The 20,483-nt window shown below is 37.2% G+C and overlaps 1 protein-coding gene across 1 annotated transcript in view; it reads right to left on the minus strand.

Moving 5' to 3' along the window:
- Window positions 1-4,084: 4,084 nt before the first annotated feature.
- LOC133991099 (disks large homolog 1-like) overlaps window positions 4,085-20,483 on the minus strand; it is a 132,334-nt gene continuing 115,935 nt past the window's right edge. The window contains 8 exon segments of the mRNA XM_062429570.1: window positions 4,085-5,521; window positions 6,330-6,421; window positions 6,547-6,656; window positions 8,646-8,818; window positions 9,127-9,228; window positions 9,663-9,713; window positions 11,630-11,671; window positions 15,522-15,618. Coding sequence (XP_062285554.1) covers window positions 5,415-5,521; window positions 6,330-6,421; window positions 6,547-6,656; window positions 8,646-8,818; window positions 9,127-9,228; window positions 9,663-9,713; window positions 11,630-11,671; window positions 15,522-15,618 — 774 coding nt within the window. The 3' untranslated portion in view covers window positions 4,085-5,414.

Below are 20,483 nucleotides of genomic sequence, written 5' to 3' on the forward strand. Positions count from 1 at the left end.
TTACTGCAATCTGCATCCTCACAGGTAGATGTCAGAACTCCTACATACTGTTCCTTTAATGATTCTGGGATGTCTACATAAAAATACATGTTTAACAAACTGAACTTACATTTTTGTGTCACAGGGAGCTCTTAGTGTGTGCTCTGTATGCAGTATTTAGTATAGATTTGGTTTGAATTTGGTTGAACTGAGCTCTATGTCTTAGTCTATGTCTATGTCATAGAGGTTTATTTTATGTTGTTCAATGCTGTTAAAAAATCAGTTTGAGCCACTCTGCTCTGTTAAAGCCATGGATGCTGTTGCTCGTTGCTTACAGGGATTACTGCTACATAATTTACATCATTATTTGTTGTGATATTAAAGGTATGATGGAAAATTAGGACAAGTTTAATAGGTACCCTTTAGCATTAGTGTAATTATTTATTGTTTTAACAGTATTATTGTTTTCACATTGACAAGTTGACATTTTGAGTAAATATTTGTTTCTTTAGCCTCCAGAGATAAAATGGCCTGAACTGAGGGGCTGCATAAAGGACCAATATAAGATACATAAGGAATAAGTGCTGATGTTGGAACGTTGTGTAGCAGGACATGCTCATTGGCTGAGATGTGGTGTCCTGACTCCTTGTTTTCCTTTTCCACTGTGGCACAACTAAACCGTTTCAGTTATAGTTTTGGCCAGTTATTTCTAGATGTTAACATTTTTTACCCTGCTGTACTGAGCTTTGTTATGTCTTGAGTGAAATGATTGTATTGTCATGTTTTTTTCTTTTCTAATATTTTAACTTTATACCTGTTGTGTGAAAACTTTAATAAATCACTGATCACAGCAGAAACGTCCTGATGTATAAAATATGTGAAAGCCTCACGCTGACTTCAGACTGCACTTCACTTTATTTCATTATTAACATATTAATTGTATTCTTAATCAGTTTCCATATTAGGTACAAACTGATCCTTGATTACATTTGTGACATTTAAAAATGATCTGCTGATGGTTTATGGGTTTGTGTGATAAACTGATGATATGGAAACTTTTAAAACCTATTCCTGGTGTTTCAACCATAGACTGTATATAAAATGGACGTAACATCCGTGACGTCACCCATTGGTTTGTGGACTGCTGCTCGGAGGCCAATAGTATCGGATCTGAGCAGCGCCATCTTGAGAATTTCCGGTGCATGCTGGGAAAAATAAAAAAAGGGATTCTACTTATATGGGCATCAGGAGGAGCATGAGGTGCCCTCCTGAACCTGTGAACCAATCAACCTGTCAATCACGACGTAGCCACGCCCTAATGCATACCCTGCTTTATCGTCACATATAAAATCAGGGAGGCCAAAATGTCCCAAATGAACATCATACTGCATTGAAGAAGGCTTTAAACTAGCGATTGAGACCATAAACACATTTTGAAAACGTTTACTGAGGTTAGAAATCAAGTGAGAAGTTGGTGAATTCTCCATTGACTTGTATAGAGACGGAAGTCCTTTTGACACCAAAACGGTCGCCCCCTGGTGGCCTTTTGATAGAATGCAGTTTTAAGTTACTTCTGCGTTTGCATCATTTCTCCCCGCTTGGTTTCAACCCATTTCTACTTAATGACAACCCTACAGAAATAATTATATAATAATACTCTGCCTCTGCTGGAAGTAACTAAGTCTTTTACTCAAGTACTGTATAGTACAGTTTGAGGTACTTGTACTTTACTGTAGTATTTCATGTGATGCTACTTTCTACATCTCAGAGGGAAATATTGTACTTTCTACTCCACTACATTTATTTGACAGCTTTAGTTACTTTTCAGATGCAGATTTGACACAATGGAAAATATAACAAGCTTTATAAATACAACACATTGTTAAAGATGAAACCAAACAGCAGTGTGTAGTCGGCTCACATTTCAGATGTCTGAGTTGTTAACAGCTCCACCAAATACTGATTCTTCCCTCTAAACTTCTCACATGCTTTCATTTCTATAAATGTTCAAATGATCCAATATTTCAGCAAAAATCAAAGATTAGAGAAAAAGTCCAAAAACTGAAAACACATTTGTGTATCAGAACTTAGTTTTTTCTTCTTTCCTCTCCCATTAATCATCTCACCACCCCTCACATTTATTCATTAATCACCAATCATTAAGGCATGTGATAACAGTTAATACGTTGACGGTATCGAGTACTGACAGTTTTGTTAAGAGAACCAATCAAAAATCATCACAAAGAGAGATCTGACCTGGACTATGTGGTGAACCTTGTCTAAATTGAAGTATATTCCTCATTCATGGAGACATCACCTCAAAAATGTTTAAAAATAAGACTAACCTTTGTGTCGTCCTCCCGGGTTAAATTGACCCCTTCTGTTTTGACTGTTTCTTCTTTCCTCCCTTCCTTCCGTCTGTCCTCCCTTCCTCTCTCTTTTCTTCCTCTCTTTCCTTCTTTCCTCCTTCTTTCTTCCCTCCCTCCCTTCTTTCCTCCATCCTTCCTACCATCTTCCCTTCCTTCTTTCCTCCATCCTTTCTTCCTCCCTCCCTTCCTTTCCTCCTTTCCTTCCTTGACTCGAAGACAACAGGAGGGTTAATGATCTGTGTTAACTGTGGCTTCAACACCTGGAAGATCTGACATCTGCAAACATCACCAGAAGAAGTAGAAGAAGAAGAAGAAGACGAGAGCTCGGCACCACTTCATGTTTTCTTGTTAAGTTTTTATTATGCTTAAAAAAGAAAATTAAAAGACAGAGGAGGTGGTGATCAAAGAAAAAGAAAAAATATATATTCATATTCAAATATCTTTATACTTTTCTATTCATATATGATTAACAATGCAAAGAAAATAATTCCCGTAGTAGTAGTGCTTAAGTAAAGTTCAATATAGACTTTTATTATAACAAAATAGGCAGTTTACCGAGGGTTAAATATCTGTCAAAATCTCATTGTACAATAATGTCTGCATGTTTGCATCAGACACACCTGCAGACTCCTGGAGCTGGCAGCTTCTCTCCAGGTTCACAAACACAAATCAGAGTGATCAGACATCGTTTTCATGGTAAGACACTGAAGACGCTGACGGGTGTCGCTCGGCCGTCCGACGGGGATCGAACCCGCGGCCGCGACGACAACCGCCTCAAAACAAAACAAAAACACTTTTGTTTTTTTTTGTGTGAAGTCAAGAGTGAAATGTTTCGACCTGAACAGAAGTTTGATTTGAGCCGTTAACGCTGTCAAATGTTTTCTCATCACGTCTGTTTGTAGTTTTCAGTCTTTAAAGTTTCACTTTTTTATTAAAAAAAAAAAAAAAAGTGAGAAAATCTTCCAGTGCAGTAAAAACAGCTCAGATGGGTTTCAGTGATATGGAAGCACGCTCACATCCAGCAAAGGAAAACACAACCTGGATTTCATTCCTCAAACATCTCACATCATAATTACAGTAAGTTTTTGCAGCTTTTTCTTCATAATTACGAACATTTTATTGTAGTCGTGAGACAGTGTTTGATATTTTTCTTACAACAATAATTATCATAATTATAAAAAAATAATTTTGGCAATTACGAGATCATTTTATTATGATGAAGGTTTTATTGTAATATTGAAATCGTTTTTTCTCATTTTTTACCTTAGTTGTGAGATATTGTTATTATATTGCCATGAGATCGTTTTATCATAATTATAAAATAGTTCAAAATTAAGATCATTTTATTGTGATGGCAATTTTTATTATTAGAAAGAATTTTATTATTATGGTTTTCTCGTATTATTTAGTTTTATTGTATTTGTGCAAATTTATCTTGTATTTTTTGTAATTATTAGGCCGCTTTTCTTCTTCTGTGAATTTTTGTTGATTATGAAAAATTGCTTAAAGTTGAGTTTTTCTTCATAATCAAATGATCATTTTATTGTAGTTGTGACAACGGTGGAGTTTCACCATAATTATAAAATAGTTTTGGCAATTACGAGATCGTTTAATTGTTATATTTAATTGAGTTTTATTGTAATTATGAGAGTTTTTACATAATTTTGACAGTTTTCTTGGATTTTTGTTATTGTTAAAATTTTATAATCTAATTATTATAATTAAAATAATTATAATAATTAGATTTCTGCCTCTAATGAGAAGTTTCTAGAAATGTTGAGTTTTATTATTATAAACGGGTTTAATCGTTTAAACGTCTCTTTCTTCTCCTCTGTGAATGAACGTCGCTTCTGTACGAAGTCTTCAACTTGTTTTAAGTGTTTTTCTTTGAGTGCAGCGACGCGACTCACGTTGTTTCCGTACGAAGTCGCGTTGGTAGAAAAAAGTCTCGGAACAAGTTGTTTTCAGAGTGCAAACAGGCTGAAATCTTCTCGCTGCACTGGCAGATTTAACGTCAAGTTTTTAAGGATCTGTTAAAGACAAATAACGTGAGAAAATTGGCTAGTTGAAGAATGAATGCAGTGACCTTTGACCTCATTAAAGGGCATCAAGCTTAATGTCTAAAAATGTTAAATCACTAAAATCATGATTGGTTACTGAAAACAGAGAATTATTATTAAGCTGATTTTGTTGCATCAGATTTCAAATTTAAAAACATTTCCTTTAAAAAAAAGCAGACAGGTTTGAGCTCCACAGCGCCTCCTAGCAGCAGAACCCTGCAGAGCGTCCTCACAAACATCCTGCAGCAGCGAGGAGCCAGAAACCTCAACTTGAATCGACTCAAGTGTTAAAAAAACAACCAAAAAAAAAAAAAAGGAGAAACGATGAAGCGCAGAACAGAAGAGAAAAGCTGTGACATCAGACGCTGAGGAGAAGGGGCTGATGGGAAATAAACGGGGGTTAACTGACATGCTGTTAAAGCTCGAACGTGCAAAGTTTTGCTTTTTGTGTCTCCTTCCTTCCTTCCTTCCTTCCTTCCTTCCTTCCTCCGTCCGTCATCACTGAACCTCACAAGACAGAAAAAATAAAAAGGAAAAAAAAACAAAAACCCACAAACAAAAAAACCCCAAAAGATTCTGCTTCGTACTTTTCTTCTCGTCGCCTTCATGGACACGTCCTCCTCCTCTTCCTCTTCCTCTTCTTCTTCCTCTGTAAGTTCTCCCTTAAACATTAAGGAGCTGTACCGTGTTGAGTGACTCCGCTCTCATCTCCTGTGCTTTACTCTGCTGGTCAAAGTCTCAAAGAACCCCAACAATGGAGTCTGATTCAGGCAAAAGAAAAAAGGAAAAGAAAACAACACGCTGGTCAGCCGGTGTGTTGTGGGGGGGGGGGGGGGGGGGGGGGGGGGGGGGGGGGGGGGGGGGGGGGGGGGGGGGGGTCAGGGGTCGGATGGAGGGTGAGGCTGCCTGTCTGCAGGTCTACTTTTCCTTTTAAAATAAAACAGACTGACTCTAAGGAGAGGAGGAGGAGGAGGAGGAGGAGAGGAGCGATGGAGAACTCTGATCTTCATAACTTCTCCTTGGACTGAACCCAGATGAACGGACCCGACTGCTCCTCGATGATCTGCTTCACCTGCTCGTAGATCTCCTCCAGCGTGTCGCCCTGCACGATGGCTGCAAACAACACAAATATACACAGAAATATTAATATAAACATAAATATAAATATAAACCCAACTAGAAGAAGCATGAAGCAGATCTTTGTTCTTACAATCAACAGAAACACTGTATGTTTGGGTCAGTGAGGTTTTTTTAGTGCATCAAATTTCTGCTTTTAATCTTTGTGTCGTCCTCGAGTGTTCCTTCTTTCCTCCCTTCCTTCCTCCTTTCCTTCCCTCCTTCCTCCCTCCCTCCTTTTCTTCCTTCCTTCCTTCCTTCTTCCTTCCCTCCCTTCCTCCCTCCTTTCCTTCCTTCTTCCTTCCTTCCTCCCTCCTTTTCATCCTTCCTTCCTTCCCTCCTTCTTTCCTTCCTTCCTTCCTCCTTCCTCTCTCCTTTTCTTCCTTCTTCCCTCCTGTTAGTCCTTCCTCCCTTCCATCTTTCCTCCTTTCCTTTCCTCCCTTCCATCCTTCCTCCCTCCCTCCTTTTCTTCCTTCCTTCCTTCCTTCCTCCCTCCTTTTCTTCCTTCCTTCCTTGACTCGAGGACAACAGGAGGGTTAATCCATTTTGAGAGAATATATTAGAGGATTATGGCCAAAATGTCTAAGTGGTGTAACCATAAAAACTTTGTACCAAATAATTCAACTTGCTTAAAAACAGTAGATTGTCAATAAACACCATATCAACTAGTTTGGCATGATCTTACATTATAACTTTATATTAAATAAAGGTAATGGAATACAATTGTTCTAAATATTACATTTACTCTGGTTACCATGGAGATCAGGAAACATTTACATGTTAATGTATTTCATATTTTATTGACCTGTGAAATGCTCAGTGAACTCCTGCTCCAGTTTAGTAGCTCTGTCGAAGGTTTTCCTTCCCTGCTCCTCCGTCAGACGCTTGTTCATCTCCCTGCAGGATGAAACACACCGGTCATAAAGAGAGAGAGAGAGGGAGGGAGAGAGAGAGAGAGAGAGAGAGAGAGAGAGAGAGAGAGAGAGAGAGAGAGAGAGAGAGAGGGAGAGAGAGAGACTCACATGATGTTCTCCACTGTTTTGGGTTTGATGAAGATGGCGATGGGATGAAGCTGAGCCAGCTGGAGTCTCTTTATAGCGTTCCCCGAAACATCCAGGATACAGTGTTTACCCTGGAGGAAGAGGAGGAGGAGGAAGAGGAGGAGGAGGAAGAGGAGGAGGAAGAGGAGGAGGAGGAAGAGGAGGAGGAGCAGGAGGAGGAAGAGGAGGAGAAGTTCATCATGGTTAATTACCGAAGTGAATGATGAATTCAAACTGAAGTTTATGTGAAGTCATGTGACTCAGCTATCAGACGTCATGTGACTCAGCTATCAGACGTCATGTGACTCAGCTATCGGACGTCATGTGACTCAGCTATCAGACGTCATGTGACTCAGCTATCAGACGTCATGTGACTCAGCTATCGGACGTCATGTGACTCAGCTATCAGACGTCATGTGACTCCTGTATCAGACGTCATGTGACTCAGCTATCGGACGTCATGTGACTCAGCTATCGGACGTCATGTGACTCAGCTATCGGACGTCATGTGACTCAGCTATCGGACGTCATGTGACTCAGCTATCGGACGTCATGTGACTCAGCTATCAGACGTCATGTGACTCAGCTATCAGACGTCATGTGACTCAGCTATCAGACGTCATGTGACTCAGCTATCGGACGTCATGTGACTCAGCTATCGGACGTCATGTGACTCAGCTATCAGACGTCATGTGACTCCTGTATCAGACGTCATGTGACTCAGCTATCGGACGTCATGTGACTCAGCTATCGGACGTCATGTGACTCAGCTATCGGACGTCATGTGACTCAGCTATCGGACGTCATGTGACTCAGCTATCGGACGTCATGTGACTCAGCTATCAGACGTCATGTGACTCAGCTATCGGACGTCATGTGACTCAGCTATCAGACGTCATGTGACTCAGCTATCGGACGTCATGTGACTCCTGTATCAGACGTCATGTGACTCAGCTATCAGACGTCATGTGACTCAGCTATCAGACGTCATGTGACTCAGCTATCAGACGTCATGTGACTCAGCTATCAGACGTCATGTGACTCAGCTATCAGACGTCATGTGACTCAGCTATCAGACGTCATGTGACTCAGCTATCGGACGTCACGTGACTCAGCTATCGGACGTCATGTGACTCAGTTATCAGACGTCATGTGACTCAGCTATCAGACGTCATGTGACTCCTGTATCAGACGTCATGTGACTCAGCTATCAGACGTCATGTGACTCAGCTATCGGACGTCATGTGACTCAGTTATCAGACGTCATGTGACTCAGCTATCAGACGTCATGTGACTCAGCTATCGGACGTCATGTGACTCAGCTACCAGAGGTCATGTGACTCAGCTATCAGACGTCATGTGACTCAGCTATCAGACGTCATGTGACTCAGCTATCAGACGTCATGTGACTCAGCTATCGGACATCATGTGACTCAGCTATCGGACGTCATGTGACTCAGTTATCAGACGTCATGTGACTCAGCTATCAGACGTCATGTGACTCAGCTATCAGACGTCATGTGACTCAGCTATCAGACGTCATGTGACTCAGCTATCAGACGTCATGTGACTCAGCTATCAGACGTCATGTGACTCAGCTATCGGACGTCACGTGACTCAGCTATCGGACGTCATGTGACTCAGTTATCAGACGTCATGTGACTCAGCTATCAGACGTCATGTGACTCCTGTATCAGACGTCATGTGACTCAGCTATCGGACGTCATGTGACTCAGCTATCGGACGTCATGTGACTCAGCTATCGGACGTCATGTGACTCAGCTATCAGATGTCATGTGACTCAGCTATCAGACGTCATGTGACTCAGCTATCGGACGTCATGTGACTCAGTTATCAGACGTCATGTGACTCAGCTATCAGACGTCATGTGACTCAGCTATCGGACGTCATGTGACTCAGCTACCAGAGGTCATGTGACTCAGCTATCAGACGTCATGTGACTCAGCTATCAGACGTCATGTGACTCAGCTATCAGACGTCATGTGACTCAGCTATCGGACGTCACGTGACTCAGCTATCGGACGTCATGTGACTCCTGTATCAGACGTCATGTGACTGACCTTCTCAGCGACCTCTCGGACCGACTGCACGCTGGTCCCGTACAGGTGGTTGTTATATTGACCCGCCTCGATGAACTTATGGTCCTGGATGTCTTTCTCCATCTGCTCTCTGGAGACCACGAAGTGATAGTCTCTGCCGTCTACCTCGTAGTCACGCTTCGGTCGGGTCGTATCTGAGAGGAGGAAGAGGAGGAGGAGGGGGAAGAAGAGGAGGATGAGGAGGAGGAGGGGGGAGAGGAGGAGGAGGAAGAGGGGGAAGAGGAGGAGGAGGAGGGGGAAGAAGAGGAGGATGAGGAGGAGGGGGGAGAGGAGGAGGAGGAAGAGGGGGAAGAGGAGGAAGAGGAAGAGGAAGGGGAAGAGGAGGAAGAAGAGGAGGAGGATGAGGAAGAGGAAGAGGAGGAAGAGTAGGAGGATTAATCTATCAATAAACAAATCAATAAATGATGCAGCGTCTGCAGCTCTGTGATTGGTTGAGACTTACGTGGAACGCAGGATCCGAATTTGTCGGGGAACTCAGAGATGAGGTCATCGTTGATCCGATCCTTCATCGGTCCGAGGATGATGACGGGACGAGTGTAGTTCACTGCCAGACAGGAAGTCAGACAGTCAGACAGGAAGTCAGACAGGAAGTCAATCAATCAACTAATCCAATAAATAATAAAAATATAATAACTAATAATAATACAAAAATAATATAATACAAATAAAAATATAATATAATAATAATACAAATATAATATAATACAAATATAATAATAAATAAAAATAATATAATATAATAAATAATAATAAAAATATAATAATAATAATTAAAAAATAATAATAATACAAATAATACAAATACAATATAATAAAAATATATAATATAATAAAATACAAATATAATATAATAAATAATAATACTATTAATAATAAAAATATATAATAATAATAATATTAATACAAATATAATATAATAACAATAATAATAATGTATATTAAAAAAAAAAATATATATATAAACTGATCATGTTTTACCTTCCTGCTGACTGACGGGTTCATACGACAGAACGTATTCCTCCTGTCCACCTGGAAACACACACACACAGAGAAACACACACACACACACACACACACAGAGAAACACACACACACACACACAGAGAGAAACACACACACACACAGGTTGATAAGTGTTGAACAGTCAGCATTTCCATTGAGGAGTTCAGAGTGAGGATGAGGAGGAAGAAGGGATGAAGAGGGGAAGTGTGAGGCGATGATGATGATGATGATGATGAAGAACTGTGAGGTTTATCAGCTCTGTTATAATTAACTGATGAAGTTTCTGATCTCAGATTTAAAGAATAAAATCCCATCGTTCTGATTTGTGATCGTTCAGATGAAGATAAAATAAAATAAAACATAAACGTTGTATTTAGAGACGGACGTGAAGAATGAGGATAAATAATAATCAGTTTAATATTAACAGTAGTTAAATGTTTCTGATCATTAAAGTGATTAAAGGGAAGAAAATCTGATCATGTTCTGATTATTCTGAGTTTGTGGGAATATTTTATATCAATAAAAACATTTAAATAAAAACAACAAAAGATTTACACATAAATTATATCTGACAAATATAAATCATTCTTTATATGTGTATATATATATATTATGTATATATATATATTATGTATATATATATTATGTATATATATATATATTATGTATATATATATATTATGTATATATATATAAATGATGTAAAGTGTTTGACTCGTTCTGATCATTTAAATCTTCTACAGATTATATTCATCATCAGATTTAAGACTTTATAATTTTTATAATTATTATCTATTAACTCATCACTTTAATGCAAAGCTGCATATTTGCTCTTTATTTTATTATTTAAATGATATTTCACTAAGTTTATTATCATCAGCTCTTCTTTATCCTCTCAGGAGGTTTTATAGGAATATAAATAATAAACAAACATTACTGTATTAATATCATCACCAATATAACTGGTACATAATGTTACTATTGTTTTATTAACACTGTTTTCATTACTTGTGTATTTATTATTATTTAATGTTCTTTATGTTCTATGTTTGCTGCTGTAATAATGTAATAATGTAATAATGTAAATTTCCCTCCTGAGGAATTAATAAAGGAATATTTCATATGAACAGTAATCATGTTTTTACAGTCAGTGAAGATCAATAAACATGTTTCTGATGTTCGTCACCGAGGAGAGAAGTCAAGCTGAAAACACAAACTCACACACACACACAGATACACACAGATACACACACACACACACACACACACACACACACACACACACACACACACACGTTCCTGCAGACGATCATGTGATCAGGCAGCGTTCAGGGACGACAGTGTTAGCAGGGAGCAGGTGTGTGTGTGTGTGTGTGTGTGTGTGTGTGTGTGAGGTCATGCTGTTATTGGCCAATCAGCAGCCAGTGCTCGTTAATGAGGCGGTTAGCAGGTTCAGTCATAGTTCAGGACTCTGTTCTTCTTCTTCTCTCCGTTTAAATGTTGATAAACTTTAAAAACATTTCATAAAATCTCTTAAAAATAATCTATCTGTTGTCATAGCAACAAATCCTGCAAAAATATATAATAAAAATCAATTGTTTTTACAGGATGAAATATCTTCATTTATCATAAAAAAACATACAAAATACACAAGTTTGAATGTAAAATTAAATCTATAAAGTGTGATTGTGTAGATTTTATACTGCAGTTAAATGTTTGATCAGCTTTATGATCAATAAATCAGATCTGTAACAGGAAGCTTTGATCTGGATTATAGATGAAAGAACAGAGCCGGGCGTCAGACTGTTAGTGTGAAAGGCCACACACACACACAGACACACACACACACAGACACACACACACACACACACACACACACACACACACACACAGACACACAGACACACACACAGACACACACACACACACACACACACACTTACGGTAGCTACTCTCACTATCGCTGGCGTTAGACGTCACGTGTTCTGTAATCACAACAAACAAACAGAGCAGCCAATCAGACGAAGCCGTAAAACACCGAGGCTGCTAACGTCCAGAATAAACATTACATCATACTGTCGTCCTCCCGGTTTGAATGTTCTTTCCTTCCTCCCTCCATCATTCTCTATCTTTCCTCCCTCCTACCTTCCTCCCTTCCCTCCTTACTCCCTACTTTCCTTCCTTCTTACTCCCTACCTTCCTTCCTCCCTCCCTTCTCTCCTTCCTCCCTACTTTCCTTCCTTCTTACTCCCTACCTTACTTCCTCTCCCTCGTTTTCTTCCTTCCTCCTTTCCTTCCTTCTTACTCCCTTCCTCCCTCCTTTCCTTCCTACCTCCTTTCCTTCCTTCTTACTCCCTTCCTTCCTCCCTCCTTTCCTTCCTTCTTACTCTCTTCCTTCCTTACTTACTTCCTCCCTCCTTTCCTCCCTCCTTTCCTTCCTTCTTCCTCCCTCCTCCCTTCCTCCCTCCTTTCCTCCTTCCCTTCCTCCCTTGACTGGAGGACAACAGGAGGGTTAAACCCCTTTAACATAGATTCATTATTCAGTTATCATCATATAGATATAGTATAGTGTGAACAGAGCTGAGCGACTCACAGGAAACAACGTCCATCATCTCTAAAGATTAAAGATTAAATATCATGATGTTGATCAGTCAGGATTTACCTCTCTCCTCATAAACTGTGATGTTTAATATGTTGACTAATGGTTTAATAATAAGATGTTTAACCCTTCTGTTGTCCTCCAGTCAAGGAAGGAAGGGAGGAAGAAGGAAAGGAAGGAAAGAAGAAGGAAGGAAAGGAAGGAAGGAAAGAATGAAGGAGGGAGGAAGGACATAAGGGCAGAGGAAAGAAGGAAGGAAAGGAGGGAAGGAGGGAGGAAATAAGGAAGGAAGTAAGGTAGGAGGGAGGGAGGAAAGAAGGACAGAGGAAAGAAGGAAGGGTGAAGGTAGGGGAAAGAAAGAAAGAAGGAGGGAGGGAGGAAAGAAGGAAAGGAGGAAGGAAAGGAGGAAAGAGAGAAGGAAGGGGGGAGGAAAGAAAGAAAGAAGGAGGAAGGAAAGAAGGAACAGTCAAAATAGACGGGGTCAATCTGACCCAGGAGGACGACAGGAAGGTTAATAATCTGTCTCAGATCTTATTGGCTCCAGTTTGTCTCCAGCTGATGTATATAATAATAATATATAATATATAATAATAATATATAATATATAATAATAATATATAATATATAATATCAGCTGTTTGCAGCTCCAGTGAATAATCGCTCAGCCCTTCAGAACAATCTGTGACTTCAATCATTATATTATTCTTACGATGCAAAACACAAACAATACATTTATAATAAACCCCTTCAAACACAGTTTTTCTTCTTCTTCTGTTTCCTGTGAAGTGAAACAGAATCATCATGCAGACATTTATTCTCTGTGGCTTCACTTTAATATTTAAAGCTTAAAAACTGTTTCATCCAAAATATTCACTGGGTCAAAAAAAAAGAAAAAAGAAAAAAAAGGTAAAATTCATCAAATCGTTTCCCTCAAATCAAAAAAAGTCAAACCTACTCAAACCTGCTCGACGGTTGCCTAGCAACAGGATTCTGACAGCGACATCATCACCGGCTGCTTTTAACTGAACGAGTTAATTTAATTATTTTTTTCCATTTCTAAATAATATCCTGGAAAGTAAAACTAACGATGAAGAATAGAAGAATTTAAATGTTGAATATTTATTTTAAAAATGGTAAAAAAAAAAAAAAGTATGAATAAATCTGTTAAGTAGCTTTAAAAATTTTCTTTAATCTTCATATCAACATTTTGTCTTAATGTAATAAAACAAATCTACTTATAAACTCCTGATCTAAGGTTTTCAGTGATGGAGAACAGTAATATAAAATCAATAAACATCTTTTTCTTTCTGATTTCTAACAAACATAAAACTTAACGTCGTAAAAAGAAGTGAGATTAAACAGCTGCTGGAAGAACAGATGAGATGTTTCTATGAGAGAAGAGATGAAGCTCCGGCCCAGACGATCCTCCATGATGAGTGGTGAGGAAGAGGAAGAGGAAGAGGAAGAGGAAGAGGAAGAGGAAGGGGAAGAGGAAGCTCTTTGTGTCGACCAGGAACCAAAATCAGTCAAACGTTTAATTTAACATAAAAGTAGAAAACTATCTTTTTATTTCTTTAATTTAAACCAGTAGAAACATTTGAACTGAATATATTTCGTCACATAAAGTTTTATAATTTATTGTTGAAAATCTGGATGAAAGTTTTATGTAACTTTGGAATAAAACAGATAAATATTATTATAAATTCTGCTTTATTGTTTAACAATAAGATCAAACTAAACATTTAATTTAATTCAATCCCTGAAACTATAATCTATAATCTATAATTTACATCTGCTGTTAAAAACCTTTAAATTAAAACTCAGGAAATGAGAATAAAATAAATTATTATAATAATAATTATGTAAAGTACTTAAAGCATAAAATATGGTTTATTTTGAATTTATCATCTATTAGAAACTTCTGCCTGTTTAAAACATATTTTTACTTTAATAATCAAATCTTTATCTTTGCATCTTATATTTCAGGCGTTAATGAAACTTATATGTTAAATCAGTGATGTCATAATAATTAGTTTATTCCTAAATATCTGCTGTTAAATATTAAATAACTTCAAATTATTCAGATAATTAGAATAAAATAAAGAGACCGGTAAAATAAATTCCTTCCTTCTTTCTTTCCTCCCTTACTCCTTTACTTCCTTCCTCTTTTCCTTCCTTCCTCCTTACTCCTTTACTTCCTTCCTCTTTTCCTTCCTTCCTCCTTACTCCTTTACTTCCTTCTTCTTTTCCTCCCTTACTCCTTTTCCTTCCTTCCTCCCTCCTTACTTCCTTCCTACTCCCTTCCTTCCTTCCTTTTTTCCTCCCTTACTCCTTTTCCTTCCTTCCTCCCTCCTTACTCCTTCCTTCCTTCCTACTCCCTTCCTTCCTTCCTTCTTTCCTCCCTTACTCCTTTTCCTTCCTTCCTCCCTCCTTACTCCTTCCTTCCTTCCTACTCCCTTCCTTCCTTCTTTCCTCCCTTACTCCTTTTCTTCCTCCCTTCCTTCCTTCCTTGACCTGAGGACAACAGGAAGGTTAAATAACTTGAAATTACTCAGAGAATGAGAATAAAATGAAGAAACCTGTAAAATAAAACCTACTTCTTTAATTTAAAGCACATTATGAATAAAATGTGGTTGATTTTAAATTAGTTTTTATCATTTATTAGAAACTTCTTCCTGTTTTAGACACATTTTCTTTGTTTTCAGGCGTTAATGAAACTCTTCTGCTAAAATATGTGGATCCTGTTGTAGATCGAACAGGCTCGGTGAGGGGGGGGTTTAGGGATGGGGCGGGTTGGGGGGGTTTAGGGGGGGAAGGGGGGCGAAGGGGGGGGGGTGAAATGAGGTTCTGGGGGAACTTACTGTGTCCTTTGGGAATCAAGTCGTCGCTGTTGTCCTGATGTTCAGCGGAGCCGTGCGAACAACGAGGAGAAAACACAACGTTACTGAGTCCCAGCGACAGGCGGAGAGCGCAGCCGGTCGCCATGGCAACAGGGCGGCCGAGGCGGCGGGTGGGGGGGTGGGGAGTCAGATTAAATATCTTCCATTGAACTCAAACAGGAAGTGTTTTTGTTTTGGTTGTTTTTCTTCAGGTGTTGTTGTTGTGTTTACCTATCCAAGCCCCCCGTTGCCGTGACAACCATTGCGTTTAACAGCACGTCTCTTCCCGTCGCTGCCCAATCACCTCTCAGACAGACCGCCCCCCCCTCCCCCACCTCGCCGCGGTCCGGTACTTACGGTCCACGTCGCTGGTCTCCTGCTCGCTCGCCTCTTTCTTGTAGAACGGAAACTTTCTGGTAAAAAGATTCTTTTTACGCTTGTCATTGAGAGACTGCTGAGGAAGAGGAGGAGGAAGGGTGATGGAAGAATTATAATAATATATATATATAGATATGTAATAAGAGGAGGGGGGGGGGGGGGCAGTGTGATGTCGGCAGGGACAGAATGACACGTCTGAACACTGAACAACTTTCATCTGAACGGGTTTAAACAACTAGAAAATAAAATAAAATTATATTTAACCTTCCTCTGTCCTTCTATCCTTCTTTCCTTTCCTTTCCTCCCTTCCTTCCTCCCTCCTGTCGCTCCTTCCTTCCTCCTTTCCTTCCTTCTTCCTCCCTCCCTCCTTTCATTCCTTCTTCCTCCCTCCCTTCCTTCTTCCTCCCTCCCTCCTGTCGTTCCTTCCTTCCTCCTTTCCTTCCTTGTTCCTCCTTTCCTTCCTTCTTTCTCCCTCCTTTCCTTCCTTCCTTCTTCCTTCCCTCCCTCCCTCCTGTCGTTCCTTCCTTCCTTCCTCCTCCCTCCCTCCTTTCTTTACTTCTTTCCTCCCTCCTTTCCTTCCTCCTCCCTCCCTCCCTCCCTTCCTTCCTCCCTCCTTTCCTTCCTCCCTCCTTTCCTTCCTTCTTCCTCCCTCCTCCCTCCCTCCCTCCCTCCTTTCCTTCCTCCCTCCTTTCCTTCCCTCCTCCTACCATCCCTCCCTTCCTTCCTCCCTTCCTCCTCCCTCCCTCCTCCCTCCCTCCCTCCTTTCCTCCCTCCTTTCCTCCCCTTCCTCCCTCCTTTCCTTCCTCCTCCCTCCCTTCCTCCCTCCCTTCCTCCCTCCTTTCCTTCCTCCCTCCTTTCCTTCCTTCCTTCCTCCCTCCTTTCCTTCCTCCCTTCCTCCCTCCCTTCCTTCTTCCTCCCTCCTCCCTCCCTCCCTCCCACCCTCCCTCCCTCCCTCCCTTCCTTCCTCCCTCCTTTCCTTCCTCCTCCCTCCCTTCCTCCCTCCCTCCTTTCCTTCCTCCTCCCTCCCTCCCTCCCTCCCTCCCTCCTTTCCTCCCTCCTTTCCTCCCTTCCTCCCTCCTTTCCTTCCTCCTCCCTCCCTTCCTTCTTTGACTCGAGGACAACACGAGGGTTAAACATCAAGAGAAGCTGATAAAGTAATAATGTAGAAATATAAAGAATAAATATAATATAAAGCCTCTGATAATGTAATAATATATATTAATAATGTAAAAAACATAACTTATAATAAATGTCTAATGTTTAACATTAAAATAATAAAACAGGCATATTTCTGCTGGCATGTGAATATTTAGTTTCATATAAACCACATGTTGATTTATTTAAGTAGCTTCCTCATCACTGTTTACCTCTGATATATAAAGATAATATAATAGAGTAATAATGTGTTATTTATCTTTAAATGTGACGTAAATAAACTCTTAGTGACGATACGAAGGTTAAATAAATGTTCATGTATCATAAGATCAGTTTATATAAAGACATATTGATGTTGAAAATAATCATATTATAAGTGTTATAATGTAATATATTATAGTATATTATAAGTGTTATAATGTAATATATTATAGTATATTATAAGTGTTATAATGTAATATATTATAGTATATTATAAGTGTTATAATGTAATATATTATAGTATATTATAAGTGTTATAATGTAATATATTATAGTATATTATAATGTTATAATGTAATATATTATAGTATATTATAATGTTATAATGTAATATATTATAGTATATTATAAGTGTTATAATGTAATATATTATAGTATATTATAAGTGTTATAATGTAATATATTATAGTATATTATAAGTGTTATAATGTAATATATTATAGTATATTATAAGTGTTATAATGTAATATATTATAGTATATTATAATGTTATAATGTAATATATTATAGTATATTATAAGTGTTATAATGTTATATATTATAGTATATTATAAGTGTTATAATGTAATATATTATAGTATATTATAAGTGTTATAATGTAATATATTATAGTATATTATAAGTGTTATAATGTAATATATTATAGTATATTATAAGTGTTATAATGTAATATATTATAGTATATTATAATGTTATAATGTAATATATTATAGTATATTATAATGTTATAATGTAATATATTATAGTATATTATAAGTGTTATAATGTAATATATTACAGTATATTATAAGTGTTATAATGTAATATATTATAGTATATTATAATGTTATAATGTAATATATTATAGTATATTATAAGTGTTATAATGTAATATATTATAGTATATTATAATGTTATAATGTAATATATTATAGTATATTATAAGTGTTATAATGTTATATATTATAGTATATTATAAGTGTTATAATGTAATATATTATAGTATATTATAAGTGTTATAATGTAATATATTATAGTATATTATAAGTGTTATAATGTAATATATTATAGTATATTATAAGTGTTATAATGTAATATATTATAGTATATTATAATGTTATAATGTAATATATTATAGTATATTATAATGTTATAATGTAATATATTATAGTATATTATAAGTGTTATAATGTAATATATTACAGTATATTATAAGTGTTATAATGTAATATATTATAGTATATTATAATGTTATAATGTAATATATTATAGTATATTATAATGTTATAATGTAATATATTATAGTATATTATAAGTGTTATAATGTAATATATTATAGTATATTATAATGTTATAATATATTTATTATGACTCGTAGCCTGATGAGACGTTCAGATGAAGGTTTGTGTTCAGACGTCGTTTCTCTAACTTCTAACTTTTCTCTTTAAAGCTTTTTTATCTCAACATGAACTAAAAGAAACAAACACAGCACACAATAATATATTATATATATAATATAAAATATATATAGAATTAAAGCTGCGTCTCTTTTAAGCAGTTTAATAAACAGTATCTTCTGTCTGTGAAGCTGAACGCAGCGCAGCGAGACAGCAGCAGGACGAGGAGCTGAAACATGCAGACCACATGCAGGCAGTCAAAGCTCAAATATTAATATACATCATTATATATTTATATCTATAGATATCTAACTATATATCATTATATATACACGGGTCAATGACGTATAAGGATTTACAACAACTCAATGTTAGAATAATAAAACCAGCATATCTAATGCAGTAGTTCAATCATTCAGGATGTTGTGTACCTGAAGATTCATATTATAATGTGAAAGTGATTTTAGTGGTTTTAACAGATTAATTGGCCTTAAAAACAGTCATGTGGTGCGACCATGATTCATCTTGAAATAAATTAATATACTTAACACGCTTCACATCTTTTTTTTTTTTACAAGTTTCCAGTAATATAAAGTGTTTGGAAACAAAGTATTTGCATTTTTTTAAAACATTTTTTGTAAATGATCTTTTATTTATATAAGATATTTCAAGATGAATCATGGTCGCACCACATGACTGTTTTTAAGGCCAATTAATCTTTAAAACTCACTAAAATCACTTTCACATTTATAATATGAACCTTCAGGTACACAACATCCTGAATGTTGAACTACTGCATTAGATATGCTGGTTTTATTATTCTAAAGTTGAGTTATATATTATATATCTAACTATAGATCAGGTTTAATGTTCTTTACACTGTTAACTGCTTTATTTTAAATCCTGCTCAGGACTTTAAACTCTTTGTGCAGGTGAGCTGCTCCACAGTCTGCTGCCTCAGCTTCAGATTTAATATTTAATATTCAGTCTTTTAAACGTTTAAATACTTCTTTAAAACAGATTTGATCCTTCCTGTCAGCTCTGACGTGTCTCTGCTGGACTTCACTCATTTATTCTTTTATTTTTCTGCTCTAGAAAACATTTTGTGCTTCTCGCTTTAAAAGTTTTAAACAAATTAAATTATTATTATTATAATAATTAAACCTTCACTACTGCAGCAGCGTTTTAACTTCACATCATAACATTTAAACTCTGATTATTTGGTTTTAAACATCTGAGGTGAAGAAACGTTTCTGTCCCACTGCAGGTTTTAACTTCTTTTATCTAGTTTTTATTCAAAGCTATTTATTATTATTATTATTATCATGGCTTTTATATGTGTCAGGATCAATAAGATGATCAATTCATAGATTTAAAAGCAGCATCAGGTTTGTTAAAATGTACATTTAGTATTTTTGTTGGTTTTATATCATTTGAAATGACATTTGCACCATTTTTTACCAAAAGTAAGACTGAATGCTCCTGAAAATGTCAAATGGTGTAACCACAAAAGAATGATACATATTACATATGTTATCACCTACAGTGTATTTAAGTGGACTTATACTAATAATGACTTCATTTAAAACATGTAAATGAAAATACAGTATTTCTACATTTAAATATTAAAGCATTTAGTTAATATTGAGCAGATAATATCATAAAAAGAACTATTTTATCTAAATAAGTTTTGACAAATGATGTAAAATTAGTTGCATTGCTAGAAGTGGATTATATATTTAGTCCCAGGCGGGGAGCTCCAGTCCTCTGAAATGAGGCCAACGAGGAAGTAACTTAAAACTGCATTCTATCAAAAGGCCACCAGGGGGCGACCGTTTTGGTGTCAAAAGGACTTCCGTCTCTATACAAGTCAATGGAGAATTCACCAACTTCTCACTTGATTTCTAACCTCAGTAAACGTTTTCAAAATGTGTTTATGGTCTCAATCGCTAGTTTAAAGCCTTCTTCAATGCAGTATGATGTTAATTTGGGACATTTTGGCCTCCCTGATTTTATATGTGACGATAAAGCAGGGTATGCATTAGGGCGTGGCTACGTGGTGATTGACAGGTTGATTGGTTCACAGGTTCAGGAGGGCGCCTCATGCTCCTCCTGATGCCCATATAAGTAGAATCCATGTTTTTATTTT

Source organism: Scomber scombrus, chromosome 11 (genome assembly GCF_963691925.1).
Source record: "Scomber scombrus chromosome 11, fScoSco1.1, whole genome shotgun sequence".
Taxonomy (NCBI): Eukaryota; Metazoa; Chordata; class Actinopteri; order Scombriformes; family Scombridae; genus Scomber; species Scomber scombrus.